At 39.4% G+C, this 14265-nt stretch overlaps 1 protein-coding gene across 1 annotated transcript in view; it reads left to right on the forward strand.

Moving 5' to 3' along the window:
- The window catches only part of LOC112217150 (mucin-2), a 35820-nt gene that overhangs the window by 6872 nt on the left and 14683 nt on the right, over positions 1-14265 (forward strand). Inside the window, exons 3-17 of the mRNA XM_042299973.1 lie at positions 2164-2208; positions 3977-4205; positions 4902-5031; positions 5183-5246; positions 6323-6405; positions 6758-6941; positions 7089-7214; positions 7447-7567; positions 9179-9314; positions 9428-9505; positions 9607-9814; positions 10007-10156; positions 10456-10550; positions 10710-10842; positions 11481-11724. Of these exons, the coding sequence (XP_042155907.1) occupies positions 2164-2208; positions 3977-4205; positions 4902-5031; positions 5183-5246; positions 6323-6405; positions 6758-6941; positions 7089-7214; positions 7447-7567; positions 9179-9314; positions 9428-9505; positions 9607-9814; positions 10007-10156; positions 10456-10550; positions 10710-10842; positions 11481-11724 (2026 nt within the window). The remainder of the gene's footprint in view (positions 1-2163; positions 2209-3976; positions 4206-4901; positions 5032-5182; positions 5247-6322; positions 6406-6757; positions 6942-7088; positions 7215-7446; positions 7568-9178; positions 9315-9427; positions 9506-9606; positions 9815-10006; positions 10157-10455; positions 10551-10709; positions 10843-11480; positions 11725-14265) is intronic.

Consider the following 14265-nt stretch of genomic DNA (forward strand, 5'->3'; position numbering starts at 1 on the left):
CTTTTCTATATCTTTCTTTGCTGCAGATGACCATATAACCCGACAGTACTCTAAGTGTGATAGGACCAGGGATTGAATCACCTGATTCAGTGTGCTAGATGTTACATACTCTGAACATTTTCTTGTAACAGCAATTCCCTTGCCCGTCTTAATAACAATATTATCTATGTGTTCTGACCATGATAAGGTTGCGTCCAACATGACGCCTGGTAGTTTTGTTTTTTCACTTGCTCTACATATGTTCAATTCATCGACAAATTCAATTGGGGATCATCAACAAGCATATATCTTGAACCAAATACATTACACTTAGTTATAGAAATGTTCAACACCAATTTGTTCATATCAACCCACTCAGACACCATTCTTAGTTCACTGCTCAGTTCATCTGTTAGCTCATTACATTCCGATGCTGCACTATACATTATAGATTCATCAGCATACATGACCACTCTTGCTTTGTTCATTACTGAAGGTAAATCATTAGTAAAGATAGAGTAGAGAAGTGGGCCTAGGCAACTTCCTTGAGGACCACCATAGTGTATATCTTTACTGTTTGAAAAGCTACCATTAAAGAACACCTTTTGCCTTCTCCTGGATAGATATCCAGGATAGATATCCATTCAGGATATAGCTGCAGACTTAAAACCATAACATTTAGTTTACCTAGTAACAGTTCATGATCAATTATATCAAAAGCAGCACTAAAATCTAGCAACACTGCACCAACTAACTTCCTGTCATCCATACTCTTTAACCAATCACCTGTCATTTGTGCTAAGGCTGTACTCGTAGAATGCCCTTCTTTGTATGCATGCTGGAAACCAGTTATCCGACCATTGCATGAGACATAATCCTTGATTTGTACAGATACACATTTTTCCAATAATTTACTTAACACAGGCAGCAAGCTTATAGGGCATCTATTAGGACCAGTGAATGCAGATTTTTTTTTATCCTTAGGTAGTGGAATAACCTTTGACTCCCCAGAAATCAAGCACTTACTAAAAATATGAGAGATCGGGGTAGATATTTGGTTATCTGTAACTCTAAGCAATTTGGCATCAAGATTATCTGTACCAGGTGACTTGTTAACCCGAAAGAGACAACAGCATCCTTTCTAATTCTTACCTTCCTACTTGGTGAAATTCGAACATACATTGCCTCTCCTTCATGATACAATCTTTTATAAGCTTATATGGCATGGAGCCATCAGTTGGAATCATAGCATTCCTCAACTTGTTCACTTTCAAACAGTTACAGAGTTTCATGACTTTGATGGGAGAAAACTTAGGATGGATAATCCACATTGTAGTTACTCCACAATACTAACCGAATTGACAGATTGTAAAAATGGGAGCCTGTACAGAAGAAAAATATTCCAAAACATGCATCCTGTTTGCAACAAGGCACTAAAGTAATAATATAAAATATAAAATGTTACATTCAATTTCAATACCATAATAGAAATTCAAAATTATGGAATTCAAATACCATTTATGTTGGCACTGACAACGCTCCATATGTTCAGCTGGAGGACACAATGTTGTACAACGTTCAGATAGAACAAACACCCCTCTCTGGCATGTAGAATAAGGCATTGTATCAGCTCTATTCATGAAAGTTCAACAATGTTAGTTTACTGTACATGGCCCTGATAAAGGATTGGATGTCATTAGTTAAAAATTCCTCAGAAAAACCTAATATTAAACAATCAACTCATTTCCTCAACGAGTCCCTATCGAGTTAATAGCAATCCCTTTCCAGCTAAAACATTTCCTGCATATCGGTTTATTTCCTGGTCTTTTCAATGCAGGTGGTTCAGAGAAGGGTATAAAAGACCAGAGATAAGGGCAGTTCAGTGAATTGTCCTGTGGTTCTGTCACACTGTCTCTCTCTCTCCGTCTCTCATTAAGACTGGTGAGCTAGGCAGCATGGTTCCTCCAGGGTGGACTCTGGTAGCTGTCTTACTTTCTCTTGTCTCAGGTACAGTAGGTGTTCTTTGAAACTTGACTGTGATTAGTTTCTTTGCGCATTTTTATCCGGGTTAACTGCTTGTCCCCACTGAAAAAGTATATATGGTAAAAGGAGTTATTACTGTACAGAATTGTACTCCAGTTTGCGTATGGATTGGCTGGCATATTAATATTTTGTTATTTCTAGTTCTAGGCCCAGTTGGTTCTGTTTCAACCTCTGATATCCATCAAAGTAAGTAAAGTACCTTCCTCTAAATTACATATACATAGAAGGCCAGTTTCCCAGACACAGATCAAGCCTAGTCATGTACTAAAAAGCTCTTTTATTGTTGAATCTCCATTGAGAATGATTTTTAGTCCTGGACCAGACTTAATCCGCGTCTGGGAAACCGGCCCATAAAGGGGCAACTCCGACACTTTTCAACCTCATATTCATTAACTCCAGCACCAAACCAGTCTGTCTACATATGTGAAAACGATACGTTTCTATGATCTGTGGTTAAAAAGATAACTGTAAGAAGAAAGGTCTTAAAAAACGCTTCACAGGGTCGAATTACAAGAAAAATGGTGAGTTTCAAAGCCTGCATAGTATTTTCTTGCTCCCCGCGTCCTCATGAATCTCTTAGTACTTGAAAATCACTGTTTTTAAAACTTTATATTGCTCATACTGAAACAAAATGTATAGACAAATGTATTAACAATCTGTATGTAAATGTTTTTAATTATACATATGTAAATTATAAATATCTAAAGATATGTTTAAGCTTTATATTTACATATATTTAAATGCACATAAATATATTGACATGTTACAGAATTGGCGATTTTATATATTTCTGCATGTGTATTTATATATTTAAGTAAGTGGTGTGAAAATACATTTTGACAGCATGCTGTGGTAGCTAGTAAAATATATTCCAAAAAATATTTCACAAATATATGTTACCATGTAATTTAATTAATGGATAATGTAGCGTTTTACCTTACATACTGTAGCTAGACTACATTAAAATACAATGCATAAAACTACAAAGTTCAGCACAAAATCACAATAGCATGATGGACAAGGAGTGCTTCAATAATCTTTTTTTTTGTTGCTGAAATAACTTGGTCCATTGTTGAATTGTCACTGGAGGCTCGCATCTGAAATATAAAATATAACGTACAAATGACCTCTGTGCACTTAACATCTGTATTTGAAAATTATGTGTTTTAACATCAAATGTATACTTACAATGCAGATTCCTTCACCTCCAGTATTCATTTTCCAACTCGCAAGTTGACAGTTACCCTGTGGAGAATGAAGAGACAGAGTCAGAGAAACAATTCCACACAAGATTAAGAATAAATAAGGGGTTCATTTTCATGAACATATTTTAATTTCACTCTGAACTAGATAAATAAATGATACAAAAGACTACATACATTGACTGGGTCTGTCCATAGGCAGCTGAGGTGCCAGACCAGAACAATCTACTGCAGGAGGGAACATTTTGATTATTTTTTGCTAGAAATAATCTAGCTAGCTAGCTAGCCAGTTCTATCAGAGACACCCAACCCTCACTAAAGCTAGCTAGGTTAGCTAGCTACAGTGGTTCTTCCTTTAAAAGTTACGTACTATAGCACAGCTTGCGGGGTGCCAGAGAATTCAATTGCACATTATTTAAGTGTCAGCCATTGTTGCCAGAATGACGCAATTTACCATAATCTGCCACCATCTACCACAAACGGTTGCGGCATAAACTCAAAACATTTAAAGGAAGAACCACTGTAGCAAGCAACACATTACTTGGCTAGCAAAGATTATTTAACAATAGCTTTGGAAATGAAATTATATCTAATGCGTACATAACATTAACGCTACTGAACTCTACTCAACTTAAATGTTCAAGACAATTGAAAAGGTTGAAAAGTGATGGAAAAGTTTCCCTTTAAATTCAGTTTTTCTATGTGGATTTATTACTGCAGCAGACTTTTGACTAGTCTCTGTTTGTTTCCAGATGTGTGTAAGACCTTTGGCAGTGGAGTCGTCCAGATGTTCAACGGAACCATATTCTACGTCCACTCCACCTGTCCGTTCACGCTGACACGTTTTACTCACAACCGGGTGGACTGTGACATCACCGTGCGTCGAGGTGAAAACGGCCTGCTGGAATATGTCGAGATCAACGTCAACAAGATCCAGACCCGGATTCTGTACAATGGAACCATCTTCGTCGAGCAGAGAATGTTTGTGTTTTTATTTACTCTATTTTCTTCTATTTTAATGCTGTTAAATTATGTCTAATTATTTACTCGTAAAAAATAACAGATAACACATAAAGGGGTAGTTGCAAAGATCCAGATATAGTCACTTTTCATATAAAATCATGCATAACACAGTTCTGGAGTGGGTCTTCAAGACCCTGATAAAGTTAACTGTAAAGCTGGATTCAAAACATGTTTGCTGGATATAATGTATGTATCCTGTATCGAATGTGATTTTTAATCCAATGGTCTTAATCGTGGCCTGTGATGCTGCCAATTACACTATTACTTCAAAGCAAGTGATGACATTGAATAGGGAAATGTCTGTCCTTCACAGTTTTTGTGACGTCTGGGATGACTTGTAAACTGTAATTATCTTACATAAGCTGCTAGCTCCAAATGGAATTAATGAATGGATGAATCTGGTTACCTTCACATGCACCAAGGTGATCTTACTATAGTCTATTGCGTAATGCAGTTACAGACATCATTAATCTGAGAGCTCGAGCATGACCAAGTTATTAATTAGATATTTCACCAAATATTAGCTAGATTTTCCTGCCCTTTTCTTCTCACCAACAAAATATACAGTCTAAAATAATCATTAACCTACTTGGCATTGAGGAAGAGGATGATGATGATGATTGATGACGATTGACTATGGCGTGTTTGTCACAGGGTGTCCCTTCCCTACGACCACACCTATCAACATGTGTTCCAGTACGGTACCAACACCAAGCTGAGGAGCACTGTTCTACCTCTGTCTGTCATCTGGAGCAGTGTGGGCGTGGGCATCGACTCTCTCTGGGTGAGTGATCCATGAACAGCTTCAAATGCATTGTTGTTACCTATTATTTATTCTCTCATGCTATCCTTAACAAATTTGATTAGGTTCCTGGTGCCGAGATGACCTATTAATACATGATTGATTGACTGGTCGCTGGTCTGTCCTCTAACAGGTGAAACTGGAGCAGGAGCTAGTCCCTGGAATGACTGGACTCTGTGGACGACCAGATATACCAGGTCAATTACCTTATAAACATATTTTTTATACCTCTTCTAAATATATACAGTAACAGTCAAAACACCTACTCATTCAAGGGTTTTTCTTTATTTGTACTATTTTCTACATTGTAGAATAATAGTGAAGACATCAATATTATGAAATAACACATGGAATCATGTAGTAAAATAAAAAGCGTTAAACAAATCAAAATATATTTTATATTTGAGATTCTTCAAAGTAGACACCCTTTGCCTTGATGACAGCTCTGCACACTCTTGGCATTCTCTCAACCAGCTTCACCTGGAACGTTTTCCAACAGTCTTGAAGGAGTTCCCACATATGCTGATCACTTGTTGGCTCTTTTCCTTCACTCTGCGGTCCAACTCATCCCAAACCATCTCAATTGGGTTGAGGTCGGCTGATTGTGAAGAATCTAAAATCTAAAATATGTTTTGATTTGTTTAACACTTTTTTGGTTACTACATGATTCCATGTGGGGCGGCAGGGTAGCCTAGTGGTTAGAGCGTTGGACTAGTAACCGGAAGGTTGCAAGTTCAAACCTCCGAGCTGACAAGGTACACATCTGTCGTTCTGCCCCTGAACAGGCAGTTAACCCACTGTTCCTAGGCTGTCATTGAAAATAAGAATTTGTTCTTAAATGACTTGCCTAGTTAAATAAATGTGTGTTATTTCATGGTTTTGATGTCTTCACTATTATTTTGCAATGTAGAAAATAGTAAAAATAAAGGAAAACCCTTGAATGAGTACTGTAGGTGTGGCCAAACTTTTGACTGGTACTGTGTACTGGTAGAGTATATATATACACATGATATACAGTATATATATATATATATACATATATATGTATATATATATACTGTATATCATGTTGAATTGTAGATATGGATTGTCTAAGTAATCTGCAAAATGCAGTATGAAGAGAAATACAGTGAACAGCCTCTTGAATATAAATTGTCTGGGTGCTAACTACACTTCTTGCTGTTAGCTGTGCGCTAACTACACTTCTTGCTGTAAACTGCACTTTAACTACACTTCAGTGTACTAACTACTCTATATTTTCCTGCAAAATTAGATGACCGTCAGCAATTGATTGCAGAGAGTGTTCATTCAGAGGACGGGTGCCAGACCATGGACTCCCTCCGCACTAAGAGCACGGTACATTTCCTGAATTATGCACTTCTTTTTGACCACTATATAGCGATTCAAGTGCTATTTGGGACATGGACCACCGTTTGAATCTGGTGGTAAAGTACGAGTGTCACTGTTTGGGGTCTCTGGTATTGCGTGCTTGGCCTGAAGGTTATGGCTTGGTAAATAACACTAGACTTCTGGTGAATGGTAATGAATGGATCTAAGACATAGAACCCTATAATTTTCTGGCAAGCCTTGATGTTAATATTTCTATATAGATAATGCCATGTTGCTGTAATGTAGGTGATACTGTTTTGAAGTCTGCACTATTGTTTTACAGTATGATGTACTGTATGTATTATGTATTACGTAATAGGTCTGTCAGACGTTCCTCTCCAGCTACATTGAATGTCTGCACCCTAACACAAGCAAATACATAACTCTTTGTCAAGAGAATATTTACGGATATGAAAAAGAGCTTTATGTAGGATGTGCGTTCTACAAAGAAATTGCCCATCGGTGTCAGACCAGCCATGCTTGGAGGACCTTGACACAATGTCGTAAGTAAATCAGTTCAGAAAAAAGCTGTTAGTTTATAAAGATGTTATGAACAGTTGTAACACATTATAATGACTATTAATCTTGTTAAAGTAATTTTGTCTTTAACAAATTCTTAAAGACTTGTGTGTCTGTCTGTTGCGAAACAGCTGAGTTCAGTTGCCCAGGAGAACTACACTTTGAGGAGCAGGGTGATGCGTTTGTTCCCACCTGTTCCAACCCAGCACCTAGAACCAATGATCAGGACATCACCAGCACCTGTGTCTGCCCCCAAGGTAGGCCTTACACTGTCATCCAGAGAAACAGTTTCAAGTGTAGTCTAAAGTGTAAAAGGTTTCTTAAAAATATTAATTGTAACTGAGCAGACAATGTCTTAGCAAGCAGATCTGCACTGCTTTTAAAATTACCATCACATATTAAGCAATCTGCCGGGAGACCATTATAAACATTATCTTTAGTGTTACAATCACATAAGGTTGATGAGAGTTTTAAATGGCTATGTTTCAGGACAGGTATTGAACGATCGAGCAGAGGGCCATTACTGTGTAAGTGAGTCAGCCTGCCCGTGTGTGTACGCCGGGAGGAACTATGCACCAAGGGAAGAACGCAGAACTAAATGCCAGACCTGGTGAGAGAATCAGAACTCATGAGTCTATTTTGGACAAGAGCACTATGTGGTTTTAGTCAAAAGTATTGCACTAGAGTATGCAATGCCTTCAGAAAGTATTCAGACCCCTTGACCTTTTCCATATTTTGTTACATTACAGCCTTATTCTAAAATTAAATAAATAAATACAAATACTCAACAATATACACATAATACCCCATAATGACAAAGTAAAAATGGGTTTTAAGAAATGTTTGCAAATGTATTACATTTAAAAAAACAACTGAAATACTTTATTTACATAAGTATTCAAACCCTTTGCTATGAGACTCGAAATTGAGCTCAGGTGCATCCTGTTTCCATTAATCATCTTTGAGATGTTTCTAAAACTTGATTGGAGTCCACCTGGGGTAAATTCAATTGGACTTCGATTGGACATCATTTGGAAAGGCACACACCTGTCTATATACGGTCCCACAGTTGACAGCGCATGTCAGAGCAAAAACCAAGCCATGAGGTGGAATGAATTGTCCATAGAGCGCCAAGACAGGATTGTGACGAGGCACAGATCCGGGGAAGGGTACCAAAACATTTCTGCAGCATTGAAGGTCCCCAACAGTGGCCTCCATTGTTCTTAAATGAAAGAAGTTTGGAACCACCAACACTCTTCCTAGAGCTGGCCGCCCAGCCAAACTGAGAAATCGGTAGAGAAGGGCCTTGGTCAGGGAGGTGACCAAGAATCTAATGGTCACTGACAGAGCTCAAGAGTTCCTCTATGGATATGGGAGAACCTTCCAGAAGGACAACCATCTCTGCAGCACTCCACCAATCAGGCTTTTATGGTAATAGCCAGACGGAAGCCAATACTCAGTAAAAGGCATATGACAGCCCGCTTGGAGTTTGCCAAAAGGCACCTAAAGACTCTCAGACCATGAGAAACAAGATTTTCTGGTCTGATGAAACCAAGAATGCCAAATGTCACGTCTGGAGGAAACCTGGGACCATCCCTACGGTGAAGCATGGTGGTGGCAGAATCATGCTGTAGGTGTGTTTTTCAGTGGCCGAGACTGGGAGACTAGTCAGGATCGAGTGGCCTGCCAGAGCCCGGACTTGAGCCTGTTCGAACATCTCTGGAGAGACTTGAAAATAGCTGTGCAGTGACTCTGCCCATCCAACCTGACAGAGATTGAGAGGATCTGCAGAGAAGAATGGGAAAAACTCCAAATACAGGTGTGCCAAGCTTGTAGCGTCATACCCTAGATGACTCGAGGCTGTAATCGCTGCCAAGGGTGCTTCAATAAAGTACTGAGTAAAGGCTCTGAATACTTATGTAAATGTGATATATATTTTTTTATATATAAATTACTAAACATTTCTAAAGTGTTTTTGCTTTGTCATTATGGGGTATTGTGTGTAGATAGATAAAGGAAAAAAAACAAATGAATACGTTTTAGAGTAAGTCTGTAACCTAAGAAAATGTGGAAAAAGTCAAGGGGTCTGAATACTTTCCGAAGGTACTGTGTGTTGAAAAGGATGTTATTTGTGAACTAGCCAGACTTCTCATTGAATTTGTCCACTTATTGATATTGTCCTGATCAAAATGTAACATGATACTCATTTATTTCTCGACAGTATGTGCAACAATGGCAAGTGGTTATGCTCTCAGAACAGCTGCCCTAGCAGGTGTGTGATTGAAGGGCAGTTTGTGACCACGTTCGATGGGAAACAGTATACCCTTCCCGGTAAATGCGCATACATGGCCTCGAAGGTAAATCAATAGATTCTAATCTCACAGCACTAGGGTAGTTTTGAGTTGTACTCATACAGTACTTTCACCTAAAGTACTAACTTCCCTTATTCTTTATGAATGAAATAAAACAGGGTTTTAATTGGACGATAACCATACATTTTTCTGAGACGACGTCCTCCATCCAATACGTGTTTCTTCAGATTTACCAGGTACGGTTTGTCTGCTTATAACCTTTGTTTCCCCTTTACATTCAACGTCTCTTTATGATAATCAACAACATCTAAAACACTTTTTTGTTTGCCAATTACAGAATACCTACAGATTCTCTCACAACAGTGTACAGTTTGAGAAAGAAGAAATCCAAGAGCTACATCAGTCAGACAACGCCATGGTGTTCTGGCAGTCATCCATGTATGTCCAGGTATTGACATCCTTTGGCATGAAGATCCAAGTACAGACGTCTCCAGACCTCCAGCTCTATATCACACTACCACAGAGTGAAGTAGGGAAGCCAGAAGGTACTTTGCTTTCATCGTTATAATGGTTCTGCATGACATACATATTATCGCTATGTATCATCATTATTATCATTGTCATATCAGTATTTAAGTCACATTGACTGAATCCTGTGAACGAACAAACAAATGATGTCATGTATCTGCTCATTTCTGTACTGTAAAATAAAGTGGTAATGTTCCTTTTTTTACTAGGACTTTGTGGAAACTACAATACCGATACCACTGATGATTTCACCACAAGCAGTGGTATCGTAGAAAATGCAGCGGAACCGTTTGCGCTGTCCTGGAGTGTAGGAGACTGTCCTGTTAACATACCTAAAGTCTGTATCAACACCGACAACGGTAAAGTCCCTCTGAAAGCTTCATGACTTACAAAACGGGTTCAGTAGGTTTTCCTATGAAGGGAATGAATCAGTTTGTTTGAATAGCTTCACGAAAATAATGCATGTGGTGACAATGTGTTCCCCTTGACATAGTATTATCGCTCTTTGTTGGTACATTACATTGTCTACATGACGTTTAAGAATTAGGGGGAATGTGAATGCCTCTTGCAATACGACATTGTGTAGAAATGGGGGGGGGGGGAATCCTAATTCTGTTTTTGTGCTTCTTACTCTAACCTATGGACGATTACCTCTCAGAAATATTTGCAGACGAGAAGTGTCACACCTTGAGAGACTCCGGTGGGATTTTCGCCAAGTGCTACGATCACGTGCCTACTGACAATTACCACAAGGCAAGGATCAACTAATACCAAACAAAATCTTGAGAACTTTTTATACATTGATTAAGGTCAAACAAAAATACATATTTGAATTGGTATTTACCTTGTAATTTAACTAGGAAATGATGACGTAACAATGTTTTGTAATCATTTGTGACCTCATGTTTGCAGGCTTGTATCCAGAGAACGTGTACCTGTGGAACTGGGCTGTGGCAGTGTTTGTGTGTGGCCCTGGGAAATTATGCCAAAGCCTGTGCCAACCAGGGCATCACAGTGGGTGACTGGAGAAGGGCCACCAACTGCAGTGAGTAACACCCATAGAATTAGCAATTGGAGTACTAGAATGGACATGAACCTTCTTATGACGGTATAAAAGGTCAGACATTTTGGTAAGCCAGTGGTCAGCCAGTGCTCTGATACCATATTGTGTAAAACAATAGATTTGAATATTATTTGCACAGTACGTTTGTTAGGTGGAAGGATTCCAATAATGCTTCTAATTTACATTCCATACAAACAATGCAGTCAATCCACAGCCACACACTGGCTGAAATGAGTTTGTGATAGGACTTAGACAAGTTGTAAATGCAAACAAGTACTGATATTGTATCATATAATAACAGCTCTCCAAGAAAACAAACATTGAGGAATGTATTGTCTGTCAACAAATATTTTCTAGGCTATTTATACAGAAAATTGGTATAAAACCTGTGTACACTGTATTTACAAGACAATATTTTAGATTGACAATAATTCTATTACACAATTTCTGATATACTGTATCACATGACTTTTATTTCCCTGCATAAGTAAAAGCAGGAAATGCATCAACTGCTTCTCTACTGCCATTCATTCCAATTAAACTGGTTTGGATTTCTCTCTGACCAGTATTTCTGCCATTTTCTGTAAATGTTTAACATGAATGTCATTTTGGATTTCCAGCGGTACCGTGTGAGAACAATCAGAGGTTTGACTACGAAATGCAGGCGTGCAACAGCACCTGTCTCTCCCTATCCCGGCCAGACCCCAGGTGTGGGGTGGAGGATGCACCTGTGGAGGGCTGTGGCTGCATGGAGGGCACTCATCTGACCGGGGGGCTCACCTGTACCCCGAAGGCCCAGTGTCCATGTCACCATCAGAGAGGAGTCACACCACCAGGACCTGTTGCCATCGATGGACGACAGTGGTGAGTTCCTCTTACATACTGCTATGGAGGTGTCATTACAGATGACAGTGTCAGCATAAATCATTTGACTCTTGCACAACAAAAAAAAAAAAACAGGAGATCCTATTACAGAACGTGCTACTGTTTGTTGGTATTATTGCTATTAGGTTTATTTGAACGGCAAACCATAAGTCTCAGTACACTTGAGAAAAGCGTTGGACCAGATTTATTCGACAGCTAATTTCCATCTGCAGTCCCCGGTAACATATAACAAAGAAAATACATTATATACGAACAAACAACATTTGAAACAGACACATTTTTTGTGTTCTTCTTATGAATGATAACAAAAACGAACAGCAAAGAAAAAGTAAAGTAAAGTGGTTACAAACCTGCTCTTCTTTATACCGCTTTTTGTGTCAGAGCACTGACACTATAGTCAGCATTTTTGGTTTTCTGGTAGTTGGTTCCAGTGGTGAACAGCTTTTAAAGAATGCAGATTGGGCAAAAACTATTTCACACACGGGAACTCTACAGTTCCCATTCACTTCTCCCCTAGTATGTGGCTGTATACATTACCTTGCCTTGCAAAAGTATTCATCCCCCCTTGGCGTTGTTCCTATTTTTTTGCATTTACAACTTGTAATTTAAATGGATGTTTATTTGGAATTCATGTAATGGACAGACAAAAAAATAGTCCAAATTGGTGAAGTGAAAAAAGTACTTGTTTAAATAAAAGATGAAAAATAAAAGATGAAAAAGTAGTGCGTGCTTATGTATTCAACCCCTGTGCTATGAAGCCGCTAAATAAGATCTGGTGCAACCAATTGCCTTCAGAAGTCACATTATTAGTTAAATAAAGTCCACCTGTGTGCAATCTAAGTGTCACATGATCGGTCACATGATCTCAGTGTATTGTGGCAGACCAGGGGGTTTGGTCAAGACGTTTACACTGATCAGACATGGACGGAGTATGATTAGCTCGGCTACAAGTGTGTTTATAAAGTAAAAATCAAAAGAAAAGGATAGATATACCGTCTTCTGGTCTCCTGGTCTTGCTGTATCCTGTTTGGCACACAAATTCAAACTCCATCGTCTTCGCTCGGGCACCGTCTCCAACTACACGGAAGTCACCTTACTTCCCCCAGTCCTCTCCTGTGTGCTGCCCTTCTGGCAGCCTTATGGGGCTTGTACAGCTGGTGAGCAATCAGCCCCAATTAGTCCTGGGCGGAGAGCCCGTCCAGCCCTGGAACTTCCAGCAGATGGAGCCATCGCCTCGTGATGTATACTCCGTCTGTCATCAGGCCTCGACGAGTCTCCCCCTGGTGGCTGACCTGCTGTACATATACATCTGTTCTGAAAGGTCCCAGAGTCTGCAACACCACTAAGCAAGAGGCAGCACTAAGCAAGCGATACCATGAACAAAGTTGTGGAGAAGTACAGATCAGAGTTGAGTTATAAAAAAATATCCAAAACTTTGAACATCCCACGGAGCACCATTCAATCCATTATTAAAAAATGCAAAGAATATGGCACCACAACAATCCTGCCAAGAGCGGGCCGCCCACCAAAACTCACGGACCAGGCAAGGAGGGCATTAATCAGAGAGGCAACAAAGAGACCAAAGATAACCCAGAAGGAGCTGTCCGTAGGACCACTTTAAGCCGTACACTCCAAAACTGGTCTTTACGGAAGAGTGGCCAGACAAAAGCAATTTTTTAAAAGAAAAATATAAGCAAACACGTTTGGTGTTCATCAAAAGGCATGTGGGAGACTCCCCAAACATATGGAACAAGGTACTCTGGTCAGATGAGACTAAAATTGAGCTTTTTGGCCATCAAGGAAACGCTATGTCTGGCGCAAACCAAACATCTCTCATCACCCCGAGAACACCATGTTTTTCATTGGCAGGGACTGGGAAACTGGTCAGAATTGAAGGAATGATGGATGGTGCTAAATACAGGGAAATTCTTGAGGGATACCTGTTTCAGTCTTCCAAATATTTGAGACTGAGACGGAGGTTCACCTTCCAGCAGGACAATGACAACACTGAAGTGGTTTAAGGGGAAATGTATTTAAATGTCTTGGAATGGCCTTGTCAAAGCCCAGACCTCAATCCAATTGAGAATCTGTGGTATGACTTAAAGATTGCTGTACACCAGCGGAACCTATCTAACTTGAAGGAGCTGGAGCAGTTTTGCCTTGAAGGATGGGCAAAAATCCCAGTGGTTAGATGTTCCAAGCTTATCGAGACATACCCCAAGATATTTGCAGCTGTAATTGCTGCAAAAGGTGGCTCTACAAAGTATTGACGGGGGGGGTTAAGTTGTCTTCTTATTTCTTGTTTGTTTAACAAAAAAATATTTTGCATCTTCAAAGTGGTAGGCATGTTGTGTAAATCAAATGATACAAATTCCCCCAAAATCCATTTTAATTCCAGGTTGTAAGGCAACAAAATAGGAAAAATGCCAAGGGGGTGAATACTTTTGTGAGTCATTGTACGTCTAACCCTACGTACATATCCCAACCAGAAGCCATGGATTACAGGCAACAACCGCACTG

This window comes from Oncorhynchus tshawytscha, linkage group LG17 (genome assembly GCF_018296145.1).
Source record: "Oncorhynchus tshawytscha isolate Ot180627B linkage group LG17, Otsh_v2.0, whole genome shotgun sequence".
Taxonomy (NCBI): domain Eukaryota; kingdom Metazoa; phylum Chordata; class Actinopteri; order Salmoniformes; family Salmonidae; genus Oncorhynchus; species Oncorhynchus tshawytscha.